At 47.3% G+C, this 17,434-nt stretch overlaps 1 protein-coding gene across 7 annotated transcripts in view; it reads left to right on the top strand.

The window, feature by feature from the left end:
* NDEL1 (nudE neurodevelopment protein 1 like 1) overlaps positions 1-17,434 on the top strand; it is a 44,374-nt gene that overhangs the window by 8,875 nt on the left and 18,065 nt on the right. For 3 of the 7 annotated variants that reach the window (XM_048226465.2, XM_026520960.4, XM_048226467.2), the window contains exons 2-4: positions 14,377-14,474; positions 16,025-16,178; positions 17,073-17,221. In XM_048226465.2, coding sequence (XP_048082422.1) covers positions 14,389-14,474; positions 16,025-16,178; positions 17,073-17,221 — 389 coding nt within the window. In that variant the 5' untranslated portion in view covers positions 14,377-14,388. Of the gene's footprint in view, positions 1-6,556; positions 6,723-14,376; positions 14,475-16,024; positions 16,179-17,072; positions 17,222-17,434 lie in introns of those variants that run through there. The other 4 variants (XM_026520962.4, XM_044391739.3, XM_026520959.4 and 1 more) reach the window with 3 other exon arrangements.

Raw genomic sequence — 17,434 nt, 5'->3', positions numbered from 1 at the left:
GACACACAGCCCTCCCCCCGCCCTTCCTTGCTGTTCTATTTGGAATGTTTTTGATCAGGAGAAGGTGACTATGATATGTCTGTTAGTCACCTGTATTTTTAAATGCTGTCAGCTGCTGCTTCTTGCTCATTTAGTTTTACTGGAGAGTTCTTTTACTGGAGTTCTTTTTTTTTTTTTAAGATTTTATTTATTTATTCGACAGAGATAGAGACAGCCAGCGAGAGAGGGAACACAAGTAGGGAGAGTGGGAGAGGAAGAAACAGGCTCATAGTGGAGGAGCCTGATGTGGGGCTCAATCCCAGAACGCCGGGATCATGCCCTGAGCCGAAGGCAGACGCTTAACCGCTGTGCCACCCAGGCGCCCCTTTACTGGAGTTCTAAAAGGAAAAAGAGGGGGCGCCTGGGTGGCTCAGTCGGTTAAGCGTCCGACTCTTGATTTCGGCTCAGGTCATGATCTCGGGGTCACGAGATCCAGCCCTGCGTCAGGCTCTGAGGTCAGCAAGCAGTCCGTGTGAGATTCTCTGTCTCCCTCTGCTCCTCCTGCTACTTGCGTGCCCTCTCTCTCCAATAAAGAAGTAAATAAATAAAATCTTTTAAAAATATTAAAAAAAAAAAAGAGGAGGAGCAGCTGAGAGCAAGGGAAATATCTCAGAACTTAAAAGCGTTCGTTGCAAGGTATTTGTCGTTCGAGCTACATGTCAGATGGTGCCCTCGAAATATAAAATATCGAACGGTTCTAGCCTCTTTGTTTCTCCTCAGTGCTTCCCACTACCTGCCGGGCTAATGTTTCCTTCTTTTCTGTTTCGTTTCTTCTCTGTGAGCTCGTGTCATTAACTGCTCTATTCCTGGAGCCTAGAACAGGCTGGGCACTCGAGATGGCTTGTTGAATGGTTGCGGGCACGGTCATTCAGTCCTGGTAACTCCGACTCCCCGGCTTTGCTGCTAATGGGGACTTGGCTGAAACTGCCCGGGAGCGCAGCTCAGCCTGGTAAGAAACGCTCCGTTTCTTTTGAGCCTCGGTCATTTCATTAGGATGGTTTGGGAGTGAGCAAAACCAGCGCCACCTTGCCTCTGCGAAGGTACGTGAGCAGATCTGGTCAAGGGACAGTCACACTGTTTACGGAGGTGTGACGCCAACAGCCTTGGGGTTGCCAGGTGTCAACCGAGCTAACAATTAACAGTGTCGTGCCTTCCTTTGCTGTGGAAGGAGCTGTCACTCTGGGGCGTGGGTAGTGACACAAGGGGCTGGGTGGGAGCCAGGGCTGACAGAGAAGACAGAAGCTTGGGGGAGTGGAAGCTCTGAATTCAGGAACACCACGAGGCTGCAGGGAGTTCCAGAACGGGAGGAAGCCCACAGTTCAGGTAGGTTGCTGGGGAAGAAATTGGGGCAGCTCCAAGAGATTCATGGGAGCGTGGCAGGATTATCAGATTCCATTAATAGGGAGGGGAAACAAAGAGTTAAGCAAAGACTGAACTTCAGTTTACTCCCCCAGATAAGGACGAGGGAGGGCCCTTTCCTGCCAGGTACCAGAGCAGAACTCTGACAGGGAGGCCTGGGATAGCCTCAGCCTGAATTGTCCTCGTTCTCACCTGCAAGCTACCCTGGAAGCCTGCCGCGGGTGAGGGATCCAGAAGCAGGTGGCGTCCTCAGACAGACACGGTGGAAAGGGAAGGAACAGCAAGGAGGTTAGGAACCTACGCTGGTTGTCACACCCAATTCCTGCCTTTCTGTTGACTTAGAGACAGCGGGGAGTTGGGAATTGAGGGGACAGAGATCCTGACAGAAGAGCTGGGGTTTAGAAGCCCGAATGGCCTTGAGTAGTTCGGTGATCTCGGTGTGTTCAAGGAGCCGCTGAGGATACAACAAAGACCTCAAACGTGTCTGCCTTTCTCTTTGAGGTGGTGCCGGGATCCGCCCAGCTGTTCACAGCTGCCTGGCCCCAAGGCTCAGGGCCCAAGCGGAAGAGGGCAGTTTTGAATCATTGGAACCATTCCTTATCTCGGAAGGGGAATTTATCATCTGGTTGAAGGCTGGGCATGCCGTAGACCACTTAGCAAGTCCTTCATCCAGTTTATTTATGGAATGCCCACTCTATGCCCGGCACTGTGATGGAAAGTAAGATCAGCTTCCCTATCTAAGGCATTGGCCTATATTATTATGTTCTTGATTTCACATCTCTGTTGCATTTTATATAGCAGACCTTTATCTTATGGGTCCTGACAATTTTATGGAGGAAGACAATCGCTCCCATGACATTAAGCCCGATAGTCACTCAGGGAGCCGCGCCTGCCATATCTTAGCCTCTTGCCCTGGGCAGGTTTCTTCCTAGCATCTGTCATGATCGGACAGAACGAAATTTGTCTATTTGCTTATTATCTGTCTTCCCCATTAGAAGATAAGTTCCATGGCGCTGGGAGTGCTTTTGACAGTGATGGGCTTGAATCCCCAAGGCCGAGCACAGTGCCTAGCACAAAGCAAGCACTAAATTCATAGCTGATGAATGAAAGACGTGCCTCTCTCTAGAAAACTATGTCTCACCTCAAGGTCCAAGAGTATAATTTTTAAATAAAAAACTATTTTTATTATGACTATTCTTATTTATTTGACAGAGAGAGAGAGCACAAGCAGGGGGAGTGGCAGGCAGAGGGAGAGGGAGAAGCAGGCTCCCCGCTGAGCAAAGAGCTGGATATGGGGCTTGATCCCAGGACCCTGGGATCATGACCTGAGCCGAAAGCAGATGCTTAACCAACTGAGCCACCCAGGTGCCCCATGACTATTCTTTTTTAATACAAAAGCAAAAGATGTTGCCCTGGGGATTGTAGATGGTATAGTCTGGGATTTAAGATTTGGGCTACAGAAAAGCCGTAATTGCCCATGACCTGAATTCCAGGTCCGCCGTCACCTGGCATCACCTAAGTTCAGCCTTTCGAACTAGCGAAGATCTCTCTATGTGGTATTTTTTTCTCATAATTTGGGGCATTTTCCAGAAAGTGCTGTCAGTCTTGCGTTTGGAGTCATAGCCACCAAACTACGGATTCTTTCTTTCACTTTTAATTGAAGCACATTTAACTAACTGTTTGCTAAACACCTGTTGCTGGAGAATAGTGGGGCAATCAATATTATCCCTGTGCTCAGCGAGCTTTGGTTCCTTTGCGGGGAGCTCAGACACCTCCATGACCAAAAGGCTGTGTTCAGTAAGTTTCCTGTGAACTATATGGGGTTCTGCTTGAACTCAGAGGAAGGAACACTCGTTTTGGGGCTTTAGGTATCAGGGAGGGCTTCCTGGAGGAGGGAGCATATGAATGAGACTTCAGAAGGCAGAGAGGAAGGTGGGCTAGCGGGGCTTAGGGAGCAGCTGTAGGACACACGGCAGTGGGAGTCAATAAGAGGCCCAGAGAGGAAGGGAACTGTTTGGGGGATGCAGTGGAGGGTCTGGTCGGACCCACATAGCTGAATTATAGGAAGTAGATTGTAGAAGTGGGTTGGAGTTGCTTTGGGAGGGCCTTGAATGCTAGGCTTTGTAGCTTGTACGTTGTCACAAAGGCAACAGGATGCCGAAACAAGTTTTGGAGCCAGCGATGCTCTGTACACAGAGGGACCCTAGGAAGGTTAGTCTGATGGCTGTGTGGTCTGCTGGGCTGGACCAAGATGAAATTTAGGGGGAGAGAAGTTTGGGAACGGAGGGACGGAGAGATAGGAGACTGTGAACTGGGAAAATGGATTTTTGGAAAGTTCATGATGGGAGGGTCTTTCGGGTTTGGTGACCTTGAGAGTGAAATGAAAGCTGGGGAAGGGGAAGATTAAGGGTGACTCGAGGAGGCTTTTGTGCCTTAATAACCAGGGGAGTGATGACGTCATTGCCAGAAACATGAAACTCATTTTGGAAATTTTAACTGGGGCAAAAGGAGGATTTGTTTGGGGTTCAGACGAGATGGAGGTGGCGGTAGGACATCTGGCAAATGTATCCAGCAGGCCATTAGTAACCAGCAGCTTTTGGGAGTCCCTTGGCCAGCCTGGGTACAGGAGATCTAGGCCCCTAAAGGTCAGCAGAAAATACTGGCCCAAAAGATATGGAGAGATTAGGCTGAATCAAACCTTTGATTATGAGGTCTCTGCTCACCTGATTCAACAGAGGGTTCCATGGACCCCATCTCCTCGGAATTTTCAAGGCAGGCCCATACGTACCATGTTACCTTTAGTGTGTGATGTGGCTGGAGTCCTGCATTCTCATTAGCTAGAGTTTACATTAGTGTCCAAACTTCTCGTAGGGCAGCTGGTCAACCCCTACCTCCCCCACCCCTCCCCAGTGGAAACTGGCCTCTGTTTCCCGAGTCTCTCAGTGCATGGCAGGGAAGATGGGATACTTGTGTGTGCTCTCAGGGACTGTGATATTGACTCCTTCGGCTTGACCCATGCCTCAGGAAACCCCTAGTAAAGAGTTTATGGAGGCAGAAGGTGGCACAACCTCACTCATCATTTTTACGTTCACAAAGCCGATTTTGTAACTTCTGTTCCCCTTGAGGCTGCTTTCAATCTTCACTTCCACTTTGCTCTCCCTGGATGGGCAGACTGGAAGCAGGGAGTGGGGCAAAGGTTGTTCACTGTTACGGCACAGAGGAAGGAGGTCAGGGGCTTTGCTATTATTGAGAGCCTTGCCAGGCAAAGCCCATTCATTGCGATGGGGCCAACGCACGGAGCCTGACAAACACCAGTTCTGGGTCCAGACTGGGTGGGAGGGGAGGTGGCCTGCAAGATGACAACAAGATTTTCTGCAGGGCCTGGCCTGCCATTAGGTGACTCAGTGTATTTCCCAGGACTTCAGCCAGGAGGCGGGGACAAGAGTTGCAGACTTTGTTTTTCCTCTGGGGTGGGACTGCTGGGTCTTGGCAGGAGGTCCACAGGAAGGCCTCCCTGCCTAATTACCTCTCTGCCTGTGATCTCATCGGCCAGAGCACAGCTTCCGGACAGGGAAGCAGAGCCCCAGATCCTGAAAGAGCTTCCTCTGTGTCCCCCAGGTCACTGGGCTTAGACAAAGACCTGCTTGGGTTTAAACTCTAGCTCCCCAGGGCCTTGGTTTTGCAATATATATATGGCTTGAGGTAATAATTCCAGGCTCACAAGCTGCTTGTGTGGGCTGAGGGAGGTAATTTTTTAAATGCACTTAGCACAGTGCTCTAGCCCAATAAATGGTAGTTATTATTAATAGACCCCCTAACTGAGTGGGTATAGTGTGGTTTCTGGAATTAAACAATCCAGACTGGCTGGGTTTGGATCTTGAGTCCTCTTTTTTTCCTAGTTGATTGACCTTGGACAACGTTATTTTGCTGACTCTCAGTTTCCTCACTGGTAAAATGGGAATTTTAACAGTGCCTATTTAATCCACTGTGTGGATTAAATTATGAAAACCAAGCATTCTGCAAAATTACTAGTGCATACACATGGCACAAGAAAAGGGCACTACTCTTCCTGTCATTATCATGATCTTTTCAACCCTCTATTTTTCAGAGTCTAGTTCAAGGTGCTATCCTTCCTGCAGACCCCATTCATCACGTCTCCAATTTTTATTGATTGGGACATCTCTTACAACCCATCTTGCATTGTTCCCATTTAGGTCCATTTCCTCAAAAACATAACTGGACCTTCCAACCTCACCTTGCTTTCACCTTGAGGCCTGCCTTTCACATGATTATCCCTTCCAAAACACCCACAGATCCAATCCTGATAGCACTGACATCAGAGATAATTACACTGCACATTATGCAGTAAAAATTCCTAGAGTTGCTTTTTAAAACAGCTCGGTTCACGTTTCTGCTCCCCAAGCACTTGCTCATCCTCATCTCTCCCCTTTCTGAGCTGAGTAACCCCTCAGGCCTCTTCCCTCTCGGGTCCCCTACGTTGCCAGGCTTCAGGGGCCCCAGGGGGATACACCCACAAATAAATATACGCTTAGATATGCAAAATACGTAAGTGATTGTATCTGTATTCCCCCCACGAATCCATTCATTCTGATCAACAAGTATTTGAGCGCCCACTTTATGTCCAAGCTCCCTGCTGGGATGAGAAAGACCTAGAAGGGTCCAGCTCTCACGGAATTTACAATCTCCCGGAGGAAGACAAATCCGGGCATACAATGTCAGCTGGAAAGAGTGCCGTAAACTCCACGCAGGTCTCAGGGGAATGACGAGGGGGACAAGGATACCCCTATTATTCTGCGGGGTGCTCTGGGGTGCCCTCCCAGGTGAGAACAGAGCCCTGAGACAGACACTCGAGGGACCTCGGTGGCTGAAAGACGGGGAGGCGAGAGGGTGTCACCTCCACCCCGCCTGGGGCGTCACTTCCCTGACCCGCTCAGCGCTTTTGGGGGAACCGCGGGGTCCGGGGGCGCCTGCGCAGAGGCCGCCGCCAGCCTGACGTCAGCGCGCCGGGCCCGGCCCGTCTCGTCCCCCTCACCCCGCGTGACGCCATCCCCGCCGCAGCCCCGCCCCGGCCGCGCGCCCGCTCGCGCGCATGCTCCGGGCCCCGCCCCCGTGCGTCACAGAATGGCCTCGGACACCCAGGCGGCCCCTGACGTGTCGGGGAGGAGCCGGGCGCCGAGGTGCGCGGAGTGGAGCTCTGGGCTGCGGAGGGGAGCGGAGCCGAGCGGCTGGGCGGGCCTGGCCAGGCCAGCGGAGCGGAGACGTCGGTCGAGCGGCGGCGAACATGCGCTTTTGACACATTGGAGGTAAGCCGGCGGTGCAGGGCCGCTCCCGAGGGGGCCGGGCCGGTTGGCGGCGCCGAGGCCTGTCCCCGGGGAACCCGCCGGGCCCGCGGGTCGGGTGCGAGGCCCCGCCGGGCCGGGCCGGGCCCGGGCTCTGGGGGCGACCAGTTCGGGGCGACTGTTCCAACCGCTCTAACTGCCCCCCCCCCCCCTGCCCGCCCGGGTCCGAGGTGTGGCCCACGGGAAGGAGGGGCTGCCGGAGGGGAGTGAGCCCCGCGGCCGGGGCTGGAGCCGGGGCGGGGGGTGCGCGGACGCAGGCCGGGACGTGGCACCGCGGACCGGGGCGCTGGTGGCAGCGGCGCGCCCAGCCCTCCCCCGCCTCCCCCGAGCGTCCTCGGCGGGCAGGGCTGTCGGCCGGCTCGGATTCCCAGCTCTCGGGGCCTCTCCTCGCTGGGGGCGGCGGCGAAGCGGCCCACGTCGGGCTCCGGTGGCATCCCCGTGACTCCCCGCCCCTCCTGGAGTTCGCAAAAGTGTCCCCAGACGGGTTCGGGTTGCCTGTGCTCGCCGTTTTCTTTCTTTCTTTTTTGCTGGTAAGCAACGAAGTAACCTTTTAAGTTTTGCCGAGGCAGTGAGGGTTCTTTCGGTGCTGATAATTACATTCCAATTCTGCGGCGCCTTGACGCATTTCAGAACACTCCTTGTTATCTCTTGAACCTCATCACCTGCGGTTGCGCTTGCTTCTGTTACCTCCATTTGACTGATGGGGAAGTTGAGCCCGGGTGGGGTGGGTGGGGGAGTGATTTATAGAGTACTTTGGATTCTACCAGTTGGTGAATGGCTTCGTTTGGATCAGAATTTACGTCTCTAGCCTCGAAATTACGGTGTGTGTGTGTGTGTGTGTGTGTGTGTGTGTGATTTTTATACCCTTCACAGCTAGAAAGCGCAGCAGAAAATTTGACTTGCCGAAAATATGCCAGAAGCTAGTAGAAAGAAGATGCATTTGAATATTTTTGAGCAGACTCACTTGAGATAAGAACTGCTACTCGGTCGTAAGGAAAATCCTACTCTGTCTGAAACGTTCATGGGTCGCTGGCTAATTGTTCTGTCTCATAAATTGTGTTGCTCTTAATCCACTTCTGAAGTAGGGTAATGGCTTTGCTAAATCATGAGGTGTGGTACATGCAGCATTAAGTCATGGGTTGAAGAGAAGTAAAGGGGAGCGGAGGAAGATGTCTCTTCTGAATTTTCATTAAAACTAATATTTAAAGTTGAGAGATTATAAGTAACAAAGAAAACCTTGGGCTGGCCCTAGTTGGAGGTTGACCTGGTCCACACGGCAGTTGCTGAATCTTCCAGAGCTGTTCTTTCTCAGGTCACTGTAGACTTATTAAATAAATTGAAGTTGGATAAGGGAAATTCAGAATAAGCGGAGACCTCAGTAAAAACTTACATCTGGCTTTCCCGACATCTGCAAAACTTATTTTTATGCTCATTTTAAGTCATGCTGAGATAAAAGTGGTTACTAAAGCTTAAAATGACTTCTGACATAAGTTCCTGATCACTTCCTGAGGTAGAAGAAGAAATTTGATGGTCAGGACTGAAAGGGAGATCGTATTTATGATCAACTTTGAAAAGGAAAAAAATTCTGTAAATGTCACCTTTAGAAGTAGATGATTTTGGTTGAGAGGCACGTATCACCTACAGTGAGTTCCAGAAGGACTTTCTCAATCTCATTAGTCGATACTACAACTATTAATAGGTTGGCAATACCATTTGAGATGGATTTTCTTAACCATTGTGCAAAAAGTAGCTTCTACGTAAGTATAGCATTTTAGACAGTCTGTTTTACACCCATATGAGTTGATTTGTCAGTTACCATCTGAAGGTCACATACAGTGTGATAATACCCCATGTGAAAGTTGTACGTTTGAGATCCATACTCCTATCTGTATGAGACATGGTATTGAGGGGAGATTTGGGTAGCAAGGGAGAGTACATAATTATCTGCTTTCATTTCAGCCTCAGAAGATTATCAATCTATCATTAAAGCTTTTTTAAAAAATTTTTTAGCAGTGAATTTTTCCATATTGGCTAACTTTCTGTAGCCTTAATATCTCCAGTTACATAGTTTCAAATAACGCAGTGAACACATCCTCCCACTGTAACCTGAAGCAAACTGAACAGACTGTCTTCACAGCCGGGAGAAGATCTTTTTGAGTATCTGCAGTGGTAGCAAATTTTGGTCATTCGTAAAAATTCTGATTTTTGGAAAGGGCATTTCTGATGAATAAAATCAGAGTGATAAAGCTGAATAATACTAATTGGAAAGCAGTAAGGCTGAGGTGTGACCACAAAGAAATAACTTTTTTTTTTTTTTCATTTTTAATCTGCCTCTTCAAGGCTATTCCAAAAGGTTTTAAAAAATGTTTTCAGGAATGGTGGTGTCACTGGACTATGCGTATAGCTTCTGGAAGAGATTAAGGAATCATTTGTATCTTCTAAATTCTGAAGCACATTTATTTTGTAGTCATGCTTGAGGTTCACTACTGAACTAATATATTTTTTCACAATTTAATAAAATTTACGCTGCATTTACTATGTGCCAGGCTCTGTACTAAGTACTTTACAAATATTAATTCCCCTAATCATAACAGCCCTGTTTTAATTATTATCCCCATTGTGCAGGTGAGGCGGGGGGCACAGAGTGGTTTAGTAACTTGCCCAAGGTCATCCAGCCCGTGAGTAGAGGAGTCTGGCCCAGGGTTCTCCACTACTACAGCTGTGTTGCTTCTACCCCTTGTTTCCAGGTCAAATGTTTTTAATTGGTTTCTTCTGGAAAAGATGATGGTCATTTTAGTAAAAGGTTTCAGTTGTAGATTATACTGTTTGAGGGGCCGATAAACACGTTGCAAAGTGGCCTGTTAATTGGAAAAATTGGAGTCAACATTCAGTTCGCATAAGATTCAGCAAGAAAATAGGAGATGCACGTGTGAAATAAAAACACATATTAAAGTAGTTTTCCTAGTGTTATTTGGTACTGAACTAAGTAATTGGATAGGGAGGGCACAAGAATAGAGCTAGATATTGAAAAAGTTTTGCAGGGAAGTCTATTTATAACCCAAGTCATCAGGGAATATTGATGGAAACGTTCGTGATTGTGTTAAGAATATGGCCCTATTTAGGCAACAAAAATCAAGGGCAAATGGATACTTTATAGTACACCCGGAAGTGTAAACAGATTCCTCAGGGAATCTACTTAGCTAAGTGCTCTTCAATGTCATAACTACTTACAAGTCTTCTGATACTGAATAAAGGGCCAATGTCAACAGAGCAGTCTCACGCAGAAAAGTTTCACATTGGGCATGTGAATGATAACGTTTTTAAATTAAAAACTGTGGAGCCAATCCTTCTACAAACTCTATTTGTAGAAGGATTGGCTCCAAGTTAAAATACATTCAAATAAATGTTAGATGCAAGGACGGCAGCGGATAGTTATTATGAACTTCCGTAAGGACTCTGGCCTGTGGACCACACAACCCACCACTAGCAGTTGCTGCCTAGTAACAGGAACAGTACTGCAAACGTTGAAAGTATCCTACCCGTGAACAGAATGTTGAAATACTGAAGAGGCTCCAGTCACCCAATTCCAGAAAGACATATGTAATCTAGAGAAGGTCCAAAGCATGAGAGCAACGTAGTTAAGGGACCAAGATGGCTGCCACTTGACTATAAGCTACAAAGACAACAAATATTCACTTTGAGAAGACCAAGGCTGCAAAGTATTATCATCGAAGTACAAAATTAGAGAGGCTTAAAAAATAATACAGACCTGTACACCAAATCCTAGAACCTTGCAGAGGAGCAACACACGACAGTTATGGCAAATTTAAGGCCAAAAAGAGGAAATTCACTGATGGCTATAAAATATGGAACTTGTCTCAGATGCGTAAAGTAATATAAAGTCAGCTAATTAAGAATTTTAGACTTGAGATATTTAAATTAAAAATGTTGTGTATAAGTGTCAAGGCCTTTTTTATACTGTTTTCATTTCTCTGGAGTTTTCACTTGCTGTTTTTCAAGATTTTATTTTTAAGTAATCTCTGTACCCAACATGGGGCTTGAACTCACAACCCTGAGATCAAGAGTCACACGCTCCCCTGACTGAGCCAGCCAGGTGCCCCCACTTGCTTTTTTCCTTATTGACCCAAGAGCGATGTGTTTTCATCGCAACCTCAGGTGTATCCAGCTTCCCAGACTGTTACACGGGACTCCTCGTTTTCGCTGGAGCCACCCATCTGGCTGAGGGTGGGCTGGGCTTCATCTGGGGACTTCTCTTCCTTGCAGTCTTAAGTTGGAGTCCCTGTTTCTTGCACCCCATGCTGCCCTGCCTTAGTTTTCTCGGCTTCTGTAACCATCTCAGGAAGTGTGTGGGAGGTCATCCTCCTGAGTTCTTGCAGGAGAAAAATCCTCTCATTGTGAATTACCTGTTTCAGTGCAGTAGGTGCTAGGATTTTCTTATTCACACTCCTGGATTTTCTCATTTGTCTGCTGCTTCTTGGTTGTCCATTTATATTTAAGACCGAAGGGCTGGACGGTGATTATTTTAGGTAGCAAGTGTGTGGTGGTGTCTCCAAGGCTCTCCCCAGTGAGTCCCATCCGCTCCCTGTTCTTTGGGGTGGAGCCTGTATGGCGCTTTTCACGTGACTGTGGCTTGGCGTGCATCAGACTGATAATTTTGTCTAGCCGGAAATGATAGGCTTTGTAATCCTGATTTAATACGTGGTGGTGCGCTGTGAGGTAGAAATAAACTGCCCACGAGGTTTTCTTACGCCATTCCTGAAATAGGAATTAGATCTTAATAAAGGAAAGCAGTGCTTTGGAAAGTAAAGACGGAATAATGAAAGAAAGGTTATAAGTCGTTTCAAACATTTGTTGAATTTCTACCATGTTCCGTGTTTCTGGTGATGCAGAGGGATTTATAAATAAGACACTGGTCCAGCCCTCAAGGAACTAGCTGGAGAGACTTACCCTTTCATTTTTCTATAAATATTTCATATTTGAACCAGAATCAGTAGCAGCAAACTTTGCTTCTTGTGTCCCTGGGATCTTCGTAACATTTTATAAAACCATAATTGATTGGATTGTGTATCAAAAACGGAGTATTTGAATGGCTCATTGATATGTGGTTGCCAGTGTTCAGATGGTGAGTGCATCTACCCAGGTGTGAGGACCTGTGCCCCCGAGGTTCTTCAGGGCTGGATTCATAGATTTCAGATGGAACCGACATTTTCCGGTGGGGGCGGCATTTTTGGGAAAGACCTTATTGAGAGCATTCAAGGGACAGTGATTGTTGCCTCACCTTGCGATGCCTCTCTGTGCTGTAATTAGAACTTCATCTGGATTGTTGATATGAAATCTGCCCCTTCCCTCAAGGAGACTGAGGCAGAAACTCTCCAGAGTTATTGAAACCACGTGGCGATGCCTTCGGGGGTTTTGGATATTCTTCTGAGATACAAATACTTCTACTGGACCAGCCTCATCCTCACTGACACCTTACTACAAATTGTAGCTATAAATAAAATTAGCTCTACAACTGGGGAAATAGAGTGGGAATCGGAAACTTTGATAAAGGGGTAGGATTGTAAAATTGATCTGTAATATTTAGTAGTCAGTACGCAGACTTGAAGAAACCTGTCATCTGGTCCAGACTCTCTTTGGATGAGAAAAAGGAGACCTTGAGAGGTTAAGCGGTGGCTTAAGGAGTTGAATGGCAGAACCGGAGCCCTAGAGCCCGGTCTGGGCGGGACTCCCCGCTCTGCGTTGGGCCCTGACGGCATGTCCAAGAGTAGAGTGGCACAGCCAGGAGTGTGCCAGTGGAGGGCTGACGGCATTGGAGGAGGGCCCACCTGGGCACCAAGTACTTGTCCAGTACTTAGCGTCTGACACGTAGCAGTTGCTCAGTAAATGCTGGATAGCATTAATACTTTCTCTGAGCCAGCTGTTAGCTTGGTGCCATAAGGGTTGCCAGGCATGTCAAGAATTCTTCTCTTTTCAGAGAACTCTTAGGCTGATTATTAATTTCAGATAATTGGAAGATTTACTAACATGCCGAAAATCAGAGAAGGTGGGGTGGTCAGGAAAGACTCGGATGAAACAGAACGCGGCAGTCAGCCTCAAACTAAGTGTGTCAAGTTATATGTTAATATTACTCAGCGAGAAATCACTCTCGTGCCTCTTTGGCATATCCACCCTGAAGCTGGAGTTTCCGGTCTGTGACTTCTTGCTCAGCCTTTATGAGTGGATTGTGCCATGTGAACTCTGGTTTCTATTAATTTACTTGTAAAGCTGGTCTTTAGTTCTTGCTGCCCTGTATGGATTAGGTTGATTCAATTTTGGTTTAGCTTAGCTAATATTATTGAGTGTCTGCTGTTGTGCAGACACTGTGCTGGGTCGAAATAATACACAGCCTCACGGGGATACAGGTCGAAGCAAAGCATCATGTGTGGTAAGTCTATTCGGGAAAGCAAGTGTGGGGTATAATGATAGGCAAGAGTGTGGGAGATTTCAGTGCTGTCTGGGTGAGGGCAGGAAAGGCTTTCTGGAAAAGATGACAGCTAGGTTTTAAAGGACAAGTAGGAGCTTTCCAAATGCTCAAGGAAGGGAGAGCCATTCCAGGTAGAGGAAACATCCAGACCTGAAACAGAATGTCGTGTTGAGACAATTTTAAACAGTATTGCTGGAATATAAAGTGGGATGCTTGGGGAGGGGGTTGTAGGAGGGAAGGCAGACGTTTTGCTCTAGGCATGAACGCAGAGTGAGCCCAGTGTCCTTGGTATTTCATTTTCCGGCCAGCCAATTGGGGTTTTTAGGTGGTCAGTCCAAATGTGAGGTCATAGGTATTCCCACCCCCCTGCCACGCTTTGGGAGAGCAGCCACGATGAGAGAACACTGAAGTTGGGGATTAGTGACCTTACGGAGGAAGCTTTGGTCTTGTAATTAAGTTTTTAGAAATGTAATAATAGCAGTCCATTATTGAGAATGTGGTACCCGATTTCCTAGTGTGGTCCCCTGGCATGAAATGTTTCAGATAGGTCTTTTGAAGCAGTTGTACAGCAGGGAAGGACACGCAGTAGGAGCGTCAGCTCGGACAGTGTACTTGTTTCTGTCACTTGATTCCCAGAAGACCAGCTGGCTGTAACCCAGCTGCTGGGGCCCAGGGCGCGAGACGATTCTATGGGGCCAGTTCACTTAGAACCTAGTGCCTCCTCCGAGTGCCTCATGTGCCTTTATAGCCGAGCACGTTGGGGAGCTCCTCTCCTGTCCTAACGTCCTCCACGGTCCTGGTGGTCCCTGAGGTTGGGGCGGTAAAGTGATGTATGTGTCTAGTTATCCACTCGCAGAATCTGTCATGTTTAACTCCCTCCAGAATGCTGATTTAATATCCCAGATTTTATACTTTTATAGATTCCTGTGTTCTCTCTTTGTTTTTAATTTTTTTTATTTCGTGTGGTTTATTTCGTTTTTAATAGCTGTCATTGAATGATTGATTGAGTGTAAGCTCTCTGCCTAGTGTGGGGCTTGAACTCAACGCCCCCCAAGGTCAAGAGTTGCACCCTCCACCGACAGAGACAGCCAGGTGCCCCTGTTGTCTATTTAACTTGTCTTTAATATTTCACAGGCTTTCTTGATCATGGATGGTGAAGATATACCAGATTTTTCGAGTTTAAAGGAGGAAACTGCTTACTGGAAGGAACTTTCCTTGAAGTATAAACAAAGGTAATATTGAAAAGCATCCTGAAAATGGGGGGGGGGGCATTTGGAATATACCAACTCTAGCAATTTTATTTATTTCGTTTTCTATCTATTTATTTATTTACTATAAAGCTAAATTTAAAGTTTCAGATTTAGGTGTGGGAGTCTGGAAATAGTCATAGCATTGCTGTATTTAAATAGTATGAAAATGCCATAAATCTTTATTACTCAAATTATTAAAACAGTAAGAAAACGTCATGTTTGTGATTTCTTCTGGTAGTTTACCTCCTTCCGTGCTTACTGCGTTTGGCCGTCCTTGGCCTGCTGTGTGCGCCCTCATTCCGCCTCCTCGTGTGGTCTTTGGAGATTCCGATGAGCTGTGTCGGGCACACGCAGCCGTCTCTAGTTCTCTCCAGGCGAGTGCTGTCTGTCAGGAGCCAGCAGAGCTGTGGAGGGGGCGAGAAGAGTTTCAGGCGTTGTGGAGCGTTTTATAAGCTCTCACTTATTTTAATTAGTTGGGGAAGCTTTTACATAATAACCTTTGAGCACCAGAATTTGTCTCAGATTTCTTTTTAAAACATGCTCTAACATGCACACACGTTTTCCTGCTTTGTTTTACAGAGCTTGTTACTAAACCTTCTATCACTGTTTCATTGTTACTGTTGAAGGCCGTTACTGTATTGTGCCCGTGGATCTAGAATGGGTCTGTCTGTGGCAGGAGTTCTTAATCTTTTTTGTGCCATAGATGCCTTAATAGGCTGGGGAAACCTGTGGACCCCTTCTCAGAATAACGCTTTTAAATGTATAAAATTAAATAATAGAGGGACTCCTGGGTGGCTCAGTCAGTTAAGTGTCCCGCTGTTGGTTTTGGCTCAGATCGTGACCAGGGTCCTGGGATTGAGCCCTGCCTTGGGCTCCCTGCTCAGTGGGGAGTCTGCCTGGGACTCTCTCTTTCTCTCTCTCTCTGCCCCTCCCCACCCTACTGTGTGTGTGCTCTCTCTCTCTCTTTCAAGTAGATAAAAATTTAAAAAAAAAATAGAACTACAAAGGAAAGCAACTGTATTGAAAAATACTTACCTAAATATTAAACTACTTTGTTTAAATGTATATGTGCTTTTTTATTTACACCTTAAATAAGAAGGATCTAGGGGTGAGTATATAAAATGTGAGTCCTTTAGGCCTTTTTAAAAAAAAAATAGATTTTTTTTAAAAGACTTTATTTGAGAGAGAGAAACTGAGCGAGCGAGCAGGAGCAGGGCAGAGGGAGAGGGACAAACAGACTCCCGGCTGAGCAGGGAGCCCAACTCGGGGCCTGGCCCCAGGATCGTGACCTGAGCTGAAAGCAGACATTTAACCGACTGAGCCACCCAGGTTCCCCCCTTTTGGGCCTTTTAACTCACTTTCACTGAACCCCGAATATCACGTACGAGCTGCAGGACAGACTGTCTTTATCGTGTAGTGTATTTCATGGCAGTGCTGGCATTCAGACAGAATTATTGAACCGCTAGGTAATGCTCTTCACGCTACCCCGTGGTTCCTGCTCTAACTCCTCTTCCCACTTTGTCTCTGATCAGCTTCCAGGAAGCTCGGGATGAGCTAGTTGAATTCCAGGAGGGAAGCAGAGAATTAGAAGCAGAGCTGGAGGCACAGTTAGTACAGGCTGAACAAAGAAACAGAGACTTGCAAGCTGATAACCAAAGACTGAAGTATGAAGTGGAAGCGTTAAAGGTAACTCTGGCTTATAGTAAAAGGAGAAATAGATTTTTTTTTTTTTTTTTTTTTTTTTTTTTTTAGGTGGAGCTTAAGAGCAGCAGGCAGCCGGGCAGCAAAAACAAAATAGAAAAGGCTTAAAGTGATTTTTTGAAATAAACTTTCCTGGAACCAAGGGAAAGGGGGCGTAGAGTTTAGGAGTTCACTTAGAAACTCTGTAGCTGTCAGTTTCTTAGTGATACTCGTCCTGCAATGTCATATTGTAAGTCCTGTCATTTTTAAAAGCTGCCTGATTTGACAGATTTAAAATAATATTTATATGAAATATGCATTTGTTTTGTTGTTCATAGTCTCTTTAGTTTTGAAGTTTAGTTGGGGTTAAAAAAACTCCTTTTTAAAAAGGGATTTCCAGGAGTAGAAAAAAATCAGCCCCTTTTGCTGCTTTTCAGCGCCTGCTTTAGCCAAGGGCTTGAGCCGCTTCTGTGCCCGGGGGAGCAGGGTTTGGGGAAGGCAGGTGCGAGGGAGGGCATTGGAACTCAGGGCGATAGTCTCCTTGTTTGTGCTTGCCCTGGTCTGCGTTTAGCCTGAGAACCCAGAGCTCCTCCACCACATGTGGGGTTTTGGAGGCAATGGTTTCACTGTTTTAGTTCTTTTCAGAGAGAGGATTATTAGATTTCTTTCTGAGTGGAGAGTGGTTGACTCTGTAAATTTATGAGTTACGGTACTTGGAATGAGCGTGTGTGTGTGTGTGTGTGTGTGTTTATATCATAAGGAGGAGAGGGCTGCTACTACTCCCATCAGCTCAGATGGTGGGGGAATTCCTTGGGGACCCCCCATTTCTCGGGTTACTTCCTTTATTAAGGAGAACTGTGTATTCACAACACGCTCCCCTTCCCGTGCGCACGCGTTCAGGAGAAGCTAGAGCAGCAGTACGCACAGAGCTACAAGCAGGTGTCGGTGCTGGAAGATGACCTGAGTCAGACTCGGGCCATCAAGGAGCAGCTGCACAAGTACGTGAGAGAGCTGGAGCAGGCCAACGACGACCTGGAGCGCGCCAAGAGGTAAACGAGGGGTGCGTCTTTGCTGGAGTAGCCGCCGCTGGCCAGCAGTGCGGAAAATCCGGCTGTGCAGGCTCGGCCTGTCGCCCGGATCTTGGTCTCACGGCATCTCCTTTTGGGGTTTCACGCCCCCTTGTAACTCATCACATGGACGCTAACCCCAGATCCTTATCTCCCCAGATCAAACCCTTCCAGATTTTTCTTCCCCTCTGTCCT

The sequence above is a fragment of the Ursus arctos genome, unplaced genomic scaffold (genome assembly GCF_023065955.2).
Source record: "Ursus arctos isolate Adak ecotype North America unplaced genomic scaffold, UrsArc2.0 scaffold_14, whole genome shotgun sequence".
In the NCBI taxonomy this organism is placed as follows: Eukaryota; Metazoa; Chordata; class Mammalia; order Carnivora; family Ursidae; genus Ursus; species Ursus arctos.
Note: the sequence above shows the minus strand (reverse complement) of the source record. Positions and strands in the feature narration are given on the sequence as shown.